This window comes from Mandrillus leucophaeus, unplaced genomic scaffold (assembly GCF_000951045.1).
Source record: "Mandrillus leucophaeus isolate KB7577 unplaced genomic scaffold, Mleu.le_1.0 Scaffold813, whole genome shotgun sequence".
NCBI lineage: Eukaryota > Metazoa > Chordata > Mammalia > Primates > Cercopithecidae > Mandrillus > Mandrillus leucophaeus.
Window position 1 is genome coordinate 518,374 of NW_012108842.1, and position 9,873 is coordinate 528,246.

Sequence of the window (9,873 nt, forward strand, 5' to 3'; positions counted from 1 at the left end):
GAGGTGGAGTCTACAGAGACTGGCAGGCCTCCTTGAGCTGCTGTGAGCTCCACCCAGTTGGATCTTCCCAGGGCTTTGTTTACCTACTTAAGCCTCAGCAATGGTGGGTGCCCCTCCCCCAGCCTCGCTGCTGCCTTTCAGTTAGATCGCAGACTGCTGTGCTAGCAATGAGGAAGGCTCCCTGGGTGTGGGACCCTCCCAGCCAGGTGTGGGATATAATCTCCTGGTGTGCCCGTTTGCTTAAAGAGCAGTATTGGGGTGGAAGTTACCCGATTTTCCAGGTGTTGTGTGTCTCTGTTTCCCTGGCTGGGAAAAGGGATTCCCTTTCCCTTTGCACTTCTCAGATGAGGCGATGCCTCGCCCTGCTTCAGCTCTTGCTGGTCGGGCTGCAACAGCTGACCAGCACCGATTGTCTGGCACTCCCCAGTAAGATGAGCTCAGTACCTCAGTTGATAATGCAGAAATCACCTGTCTTCTGTGTCGCTCGCACTGGGAGCTGGAGACTGGAGCTGTTCCTATTTGGCCATCTTGCTCCGCCCCCTTGATGCAGCTTCTTCATAGCATTGCTGGTCTTTACAATTTGGCATGTTTTTGCAGTGGCTGGTACCAGTTGCTCTTTTCCATGTTAAGTGCTTCCTTCAGGGTCTCTTGTAAAGCACGCTTGGTGGTGACAAAATCTCTCAGCATTTGCTTGTCTGTAGAGGATTTCATTTTTCCTTCACTTATGAAGTTTAGTTTGGCTGGATATCTGATTCTGGGTTGAAAATTATTTTCTTTAAGAATGTTGAATATTGGCCCCCACTCTCTTCAGGCTTGTAGGGTTTCTGCTGAGAGATCTGCTCTTTGTCTGATGGGCTTTCCTTTGTCGGTAACCTGACCTTTCTTTCTGGTTACGCTTAGCATTTTTTTTTCTTCATTTCAACCTTGGTGAATCTGACAATTATTTGTCTTGGGGTTGGTCTTCTCAAGGATTATCTTTGCGGTGTTCTCTGTATTTCCTGAATTTGAATGTTGGCCTGCTTTGTTATATTGGGAGAGTTCTCTTGGATAATATCCTGAAGAGTGTTTTCTAACTTGGTTCCATTTTCTCCATCACTTTAAGGTATGCCAATCAAACATAGATCTGGTCTTTTTACATAGTCCCATATTTCTTGGAGACTTTGTTTCTTTCTTTTTACACTTTTTTCCCTAAACTTGTCTTCTTGCTTTATGTCATTAATTTGATGTTCAATCACTGATATCCTATTTTCCAATTGATCAAATTGGCTATTGAAGCTTGTGCATGCGTCACAAAGTTATCATGCCATAGTTTTCAGCTCCACCAGGTCGTTTAAGGTCTTCTCTACACTGCTTATTCTACTTAGCCATTCATCTAACATTTTCTCAATGCTTTTAGCTTCTTTGCAATGGGTTAGAATATGCTCCTTTAGCTTGGAGAAGTTTGCTATTACAGACCTTCTGAAGCCTACTTCTGTCAAGTCATCAAAGTCGTTCTCCTTCCAGCTTTGCTCCATTGCTGGTGAAGAGTTGCAACCCTTTGGAGGAGAAGCAGCGCTCTTGTTTTTAGAACATTCAGTTTTTCTGCTCTGGTTTCTCCCCATCTTTGTGGTTTTATCTACCTTTGGTCTTTGATGTTGGTGACCTACAGATGGGGTTTTGATGTGGATGTCCTTTTTGTGGATGTTGATGCTATTCCTTTCTCTTTGTTAGTTTTCCTTCTAATAGTCAGGTCCCTCAGCTGCAAGTCTGTTGGAGTTTGCTGGAGGTCCACTCCAGACCCTGTTTGCCTGGTGTCAACAGCAGAAGCTGCAGAACAGCAAATACTGCAGAACAGCAAATATTGCTTCCTGATTCTTCCTCTGGAAGCTTCCTCCCAGAGGGGCACCCACCTGTATGAGGTGTCTGTTGGCCCTACTGGGAGGTGCTTCCCTGTTAGGCTACACAGGGATCAGGGACCCACTTGAAGAGACAGTCTGCCCATTCTCAGAGCTCAACCACCATACTGGGGGAACCACTACTCTCTTCAGAGCTGTCAGGCAGGGATGTTTAACCTTGCAGAAGTAGTCTGCTGCCTTTTTTTCAGCTATGCCCTGCCCAAAGAGGTAGAGTCTATAGAGACAGTAGGCCTTGCTGAGTTGCAATGGACTCTGTCCAGTTTGAGCTTCTTGACCACTTTTTTTACCTACTCAAGCCTCAGCAATGGCAGATGCCCTCCCACCACCAGGCTGCCACCTCTCAGGTCACTCTCAGATTGCTGCACTAGCAGTGAGCAAGGCTCTGTGGGTGTGGGACCTGCCAAGTCAGGCACAGGAGAGAATTTCCTGGTCTGCCATTTGCTAAGACTGTGGGAGAAATTCAGTAGTTGAGCAGGAGTGTTCCATTTTATCAGTTACAGTCTGTGATGGCTTCCTTTGGCCAGGAAAGGGAAATACCCTGACCCCTTGCACTTCAGCTCACCTTCCTTGGGCTGCACACCACCCTGCTTAAGCTCACCTTCCTTGGGCTGCAACCTCTGTCCAACTAGTCCCAATGAGAAAAGCCAGGTACCTCAGTTGGAAATGCAGAAATCACCCGCTTTCTGCATCAATCATAGTGTGAGCTGATGACCAGAGCTGTTCTTATTTAGCCATCTTCAAATGGAAGCCCTCTAAGTGATACATTTGAAGTCAGGTAGTGTGATGCCTCCAGTTTTGTCTTTTAGATCAAAGTTGATTTGGCCTTGGTCTTTTGTAGTTCTGTACAAATGTAATGTGTTTTCCTATTTCTGCTTAGAATGTCATGGTATTCTGATAGAGGTTGTCAAGAATCTGCAGTTTCCTTTCGGCAGTATGTACATTTTAATAATACAAATTCTTCCAATTCAAGAATGTGACATATCTTTCCAAGTATTTGTGTCTTCTTAAATTTCTTTCATCCTTGTTTTATAGTTTTCATTGTAGATATGTTATGCCTCCTTCATTAAACATATTCTTGGGGGTTTTATTTTCTGTAGCTCTATTAAATGAAATTCGTTTTCTAAATTTTTGCAAATAGTTAGCTATTTGCATACAGAACAATACTAATTTATGGATTATAATTTTGTATTATAAAAGTTTACTGAATTTGTTTATCAATCATAAGTGTTGTTTTCATGAAGTCTTTAGGTTTCTCTCTACATAAGGTCATGTCATCTGCAAGAAGGAGCCATTTTATTTCTCCCTTTCCAATTTTTATGTCCTTCATTTCTTTTCTTGGTTAATTACTCTGGCTAGACATTCAAGTATTAGGTTGGATAAGAGTGGTAAATGTGTGCATCTTTGTCATGTTCCAGATCTTAGGTAAAAGAAAACCATTCTACTTTTCCCCACTCAATATGATGGTAGCTGTGTGTTTACCATGTCTGGGCTTCATTGTTCTATGTATGCATTTGTTAGAAACTTAATGTTTTGAGAATTTTTATCCTGAATAAATATTGATATTTTATTAAATGACTTTTCTCTAACATCTATCTATCATCTTTCTATCTACCTATATATTTTTTTCCTTCATTCTGTTGATGTGGTGCATTACATGTATTGACTTGCATATGTTGAATCATCCTGGCATCCCTAGGATAAATTCCAGTTGATCATATTGTGTAATCTTTTTAATACGCTGTTGGATTTGGTGGGCTAGTAGTTTGTTGATGACTTTTGCATCTTTATTCATCAGGTATATCGGCATATATATATATATATATGTGTAAATATAGGCCTATACATGTATGGTATACATATATAATATATATTAAATATCTATTTAATTATGTATTAAATATATATTTTATATATATACACACACACACCCACACATACATCTCCTTGTCTAGTGTGGGATCAGGGTAATACTAGCCTCACAATATGATACTGAAGTATTTTTGCCTTTTTGATGGTTTGGAAGAGTGAGAAAAATTGATATTATTTAGTCTTTAAATTTGGTTGAATTTCATAGGGAAGACCTTAGTGCACTGACTTTTTAAATGAGACTTTACTATTGCTTTAAACTTCTTCCTCATTATTTATCTCTCCTTGTTTTTATTTCTTCATTATCCAGTCCTATTTTACTGTATGTGTCCAGTAATTTGTTTATTTTCCTAGATTTTTCCAGTTTTTGGCATATACTTGTCCATAGTAGCCTCTTATAGTCCTTTTTATTTCTAGTGTCAATTTTTTTTTCCTTTTTTTTAAAGAATCTTTAAGATTTTAGAGATGAAGTGTCACTTTGTCTCCCATGCTGGAATGTGGTGACCGTATTATAGCTCAATGAAGCCCAAACTCCTGGGTTTAAGCAATCCTTCTACCTCAAATTCCTGAGTAGCTGAGACAGGCATACACCACCAAGCCGGGCTAATTTATTTCAAATTTTGCAGATATGGGTTCTTACTAAGCTATTCTCAAACTTTGGACCTCGAATGATTCTTCAGCCTCTGTCTCCAAAAATGCTGGGATTATAGATGTGAGCCCATCTGCCTGATTTCCTTTTTCTCTTTGTAATCTCCCATTTTATTTGAGTATTTTCTGGTTTGTTATGTTTTGTTTTGTCCTGTTTTCAGTTACCTTGCTAAAGTCTTGTCAATTTTATCTCTTCAAACAACTAACTCAATATTTTGCTGATTTTCTATATTGTATTTTATTTCTATTTCATTTATTTCTCCTCTAACCTTTGTTAAATATCTTGTTTTCCTAAAAATTTTGAGTTTCCTTGTTCTTGTTTTTCTAATTCCTTGAGATGTTATCATAAATTGTTTATTTGAAATCTTATTACTTTTTTGATGCGTGTGTTCATTGTCGTAGACGTTCCTCTTAGAACTGATTTTGCTGTATCCATTCATCTTGCTACATTATGCTGCCAGTTTTGTCTCAAGAAAATGTTTAAATTTACTTTTAAATTTCTTCATGTACTCATTGATCATTCATGAACATACTGTTTAATTTCCACGTAGTTGTACAGTTTATAATGTTCCATTATTGATTTTATCTTTTTTCACTGTGATTATAAAAATTATATGAGATTGAACTTTTTAATATGTGTTTTCTCTTTTGTAATCTGACAGAAAGTGTTCTGTGTGCTGTTGAGAAGAATATGTATTCTGCAGTTTTTGAGTGGCATTTTCTGTAAATGTATGTTAGTTTTATTTTGTCTAGAGTGCAGTTTAACTCCTATATTTTGTCTAGAGTGCAGTTTAACTCCTATGTTGTTCTGTTGATTTTCTGTCTCGATTATCTGTTTGTTGCTGTAATTAGTGTTTTTAGTTAGTCTACTATTTTTGTATTACAGCTTATCTCACTCTTTAGGTCTATTAATATTTGTTATATATTTTTCCTGGCATGAGAGACACACATGTTTACAATTGTTATATTCTGCTGCAATATTAACCCTTTATCATTATGTAACAGCTTTGTCTTTTTAAATATCATTCTTGACTTAAAGTCTATTAAATCTGATATAATAATAGCTACTCCTGCTTTTTTTTAATGTTTATTTTTCTTTTCCACTGGAATTAAATACCTTTTTCTACTTCTTTACTTTTAGTTTATGCATATTTTTATAGGTATAGTAATTTTCTTATAGGAAAAATATAGTTGGGTATTTTTATGTTATCCATTTAGCCATTTCTATATATGTTAATTGAAGAATTTGATCCATTTGCATTTAAGAATATTATTAACAATTAAAGATTTAATACTGCCGTTTTTAAAATTTTTCTCTGGCTGTTTTCAGATTATTTTGTCCTTTACTCCCTTCTCTTACTGTGTTCCTTTGAGGTCAAGTAACTTTCTCTAGTAGTATGTTTTAATTCCATTTAGGTCATTTACTGTATCTATTATAGGTTTTTGCTTTGAGGTTACCAGGAGGCTACGGAAACACTTTATAGTTATAAGAGGTTATTTTACATAAATTACAACTTTAATTCGAAAGAAAAAAAATAAACTGCATTTTCACAATATTTACCCAATAGCTGGACTTTTTCATGTCTCAATTTACATCTTTCTATGTTGTCTATCTCTTAATTGTTGTAGTTATTACCTTTATTAGTTTTCGTTTATACTTTTATACTAAATATCAATTAGAGCATTAGAGTATTCTGACTTTATGTATTTACATTTACAAGTTACTTTTTATATTTTATTTGTTATCTGTTAGTGTCCTTTTCCTTTAGAGTGAAAAATATCGTTTGCATTTCTTTTTTTTTTTTTTTTTGAGACGGAGTCTCGCTGTGTCACCCAGGGTGGAGTGGCCGGATCTCAGCTCACTGCAAGCTCCGCCTCCCAGGTTTTTACGCCATTCTCCTGCCTCAGCCTCCCGAGTAGCCGGACTACAGGCTCCCGCCACCTCGCCCGGCTAGTTTTTGTATTTTTCAGTAGAGACGGGGTTTCACCGGGTTAGCCAGGATGGTCTCGAACTCCTGACCTCGTGATCCGCCCCTCTCAGCCTCCCAAAGTGCTGGGATTACAGGCTTGAGCCACCGCGCCCGGCCTGCATTTCTTTTAAGAGAGGTTTGGTGTTGGTGAATTCTCTTAGCTTTTACTTGTATTGAAAAATATCTCTTCCTCATACATGAAGGCATGTTTTGATGAGTATAGTATTCTCGGATTAAAGGTTTTTCAAATTTTTGTTTACTTCAGCATTTTGACTATATTATCCCACTCTCTTCTTGCCTACACGGTTTTTATTTTATTTTTGCTGAGAAATTCACTGAAAACAGTTTTGGAACACTATTGAATGTGTTATGTTTTGTTGTTGTTGTTTTGTTTTGTTTTGTTTTTGTCTCTCCTTCTGCTTTCAGTATTGTTTTTGTTCTTTGATTTTTGGTAATTTGATTATAATCTGCCTCTGGAAATTACTTTCTGGGTTGAATTTGTTTGGTGATGTCTAAGCTAACTGTTCCCAGATAAGTATTGTCTTTCTCCAAATTTGGAAAATGTTGAGTCCTTGTTATCTTGAGTTGGTTTTCTAGTCCTTTCTTTTCTATCTCATATCCGTTGGAAACTTGTATTATGTGGAAGTCGTTCCCTTCACAGTGTCATATAAGTTCTGTGGCTGCCACTATGTCTTTTTTCTTTTTATTCCTCTGATTAGGTAATTACATGTTTTCTTTCTTTGACCTTACTGATTCTTTCCTGTTTGATCAAGTCTGCTGTTGGAGTTTTCTAATGAGTTTTTCAATTTAACAATTTTATCCTGCATTTCAAGGATTTCATTTTTTTATTATTATGATTTCTTTCTCAAATGCCTAATATTGTGTCTGCATTATTTTCCAAGTTTATTTAGCTTAGTTTTTTGTTTACAGTTTATGTGATTCCTGAACTTGTCAAAGAGATTTATTGTGAATTTGTTGTCAGATATTTAAGCATCTTCAAATCTTTTGGTGCATTATTGAAACTTGATTGGTTTCTTTTGGAGATGTTCATATTTCCCAGCTTTTTTTTGTTGCTGTTGTTTAACAATGCTTGCTCTTTACATTAATATCTGCATGTTTAAAAAGATAGCCATCTGATTCAGCTTTTTAAGGTGTTATGCAGTGGTGTTAAAACTTTACTATTTAATATCAGAGCTGAATCAGTGCCCTGAGGATTCTTTCTCTACTGAGGAGAGCTTATAGTTGATAGCAGAACCTAAATAGTGCACTAGAGCTAAATCTCTTCCATGCTGTTGTTTTCCTGTCTGGGGAAGACTTATCATTACCATGAAAACATAATGCTGTGCCAGAACTTAAACCCAAACCTCTAGTAATGTCTGGGTTGGGGAAGGCTTAAGAAATAACTGGAACTTAGTTACTGACCTGATAGTTGTTTCTGGGTCAGAAAAAGGCTCTGTATGATCACCTGGTATATTTGTAAAATCTAACCAAAGAGTCTAGCCTTCCCTTAGATTGTGCCTCCTGTACTATTGTAGTGCTGCCTAGCCCCTCTCAGTGTGAATTCGCTGCTGATAGGACCGCAAATCTTCTGCCTTGATCTGTTTGCCATTTGCTATGATCAGTGCTTCTGCTTTTTGCTTCCAATTCAACCCAGGTGGTTCAGCCTTTCTGACACTCTTAATACCTCCTATGGGATGGAACAAAGAAGGCTTCTCACAATGATTCACACACTGATATGGGGATTGAATGTCCACCTGCAATTATTTTCTTCCACCTGTGTAATTGCAGGTACGGAGAAGTTTTCTGTGAGTGGTGCTATTTTGGTTTGGAGAATGGGTTGATGCAGCACAAATGAACTTTCTTCTTTCTGCTCATGGATTTTTTAATTTCAATGAACCCATAAGATTTTTCATTTTTCTCCTGAGCTCTGATGCTTTCAGAGTGGAATTTTTGTATTTCAGTATTTGCTAGTTGTATTTTTAAGAGAGACTGATGCTGGAGGTCTTCTATTCCACCATCTTGCTGATGTCATTCCTCAAATAATAATTTTATATTTTAGCAAATTATTTAGTTTTTAGGATTTTGTGTCTACGTGACATGGACATGAAAAGAAATGTACTCTTATCACTGAAACTTTTTGTATACTATTTTGGTTGTGTGCCTTTTCTAGTAATGAATGATTATATTTTAAGCCATATGTTTTATACATACACTTTCCTATAAAGAGACTAGGTGGTTCTGTGCATCAGCATATCGGGACAGAATATAATTACACATTAATAATTTCTCAAGTCTTTATTTTAGAAGTGTAAGTAACCTTTATTTTAATCTTTGTTATGTTACACCTCTGTAATGCAGAGAAATTTTTATCTTCAGGAAATGGAAAATTTTGTCCAGAGTTCAGGGGAAGATGGTATTGTGGTGTTTTCTCTGGGGTCACTGTTTCAAAATGTTACAGAAGAAAAGGCTAACATCATTGCTTCAGCCCTTGCCCAGATCCCACAGAAGGTCAGTAAAACCTGCAATCCTGATAAGCAGCTACTCACATAACGAGACAGCACGACTTTATTTGGGTCTTGAATCTCATTTTTCACTCAGTATAACAGGCACCAAAATTTGTACCAAAATTTGTAAAGCATTATAGTAGTGTACATGGGCATAATTGATCATTTGCCTACTGATTCTTGCTGTTACTGGAAACAACTCTCTTGACTGTCATTTGTTTATAGTAAAATAGAAATAATAAATTAAGCCCCACTTTATATTTTAGGATTGGAAATCTAAAAACATGTGCCAACTATTACAAAAAAAATTCTGACATGTATTATTTCAAAGGACCAGAAAAAGGAAAATTGATATAAAAAAATGTGAAGAAGAATCAATCTCAAGAATATCCCTTCTTATATTTGAGTGTATAAAACTGTATTCAGGGTACTTTTACTTAGAAATAAAAGCTCAGATTAATGTAGTCTTTCTAAATAATTAGAGGTTTCAAAAGTTAAATGTCAATTACAATTATATTTTAGTAACTTAATTATTTAAGTAATGTAATTATGATATTCAACTAATTTTAACTTTATTACTGTAATTCTAGAACTTCACACTTTAGATAGTGGTATATATAAACTATCCAAAAGATATTTCATTTTATGTTTAGCTAAAATACATCAAACTCAATAAAGGCAAGTATACTAATTAGGAATTTGAAATGTTATAATTTTAATTATGAAATTATCTGTTAAGTAGTTTGAAATATCTATGCCATCCTTTGTTTTCAAGTGTACAAAATTTTTATAGGTGTACCACAAATACAAATTATGTAAAAAAAAGGTCCAATCCCAAAGAAAATTTATCATGGAACAATGGAATTTTCTAGCTCATTCCTCTTCAATAAAACTATTAAATATAAGAAGAAAGAAACCAGGAAGAAAATAGAGAAGAAAAGACACCCGATTATCCAAAATGCACACATAATTGAAAGAAAATTATATCTG

At 36.1% G+C, this 9,873-nt stretch overlaps 1 protein-coding gene across 1 annotated transcript in view; it reads left to right on the plus strand.

Moving 5' to 3' along the window:
* Positions 1 to 9,873, plus strand: part of UGT2A3 (UDP glucuronosyltransferase 2 family, polypeptide A3) — a 35,790-nt gene that overhangs the window by 21,906 nt on the left and 4,011 nt on the right. The window contains exon 3 of the mRNA XM_011967869.1: positions 8,756 to 8,887. Within this exon, the coding sequence (XP_011823259.1) occupies positions 8,756 to 8,887 (132 nt within the window). The remainder of the gene's footprint in view (positions 1 to 8,755; positions 8,888 to 9,873) is intronic.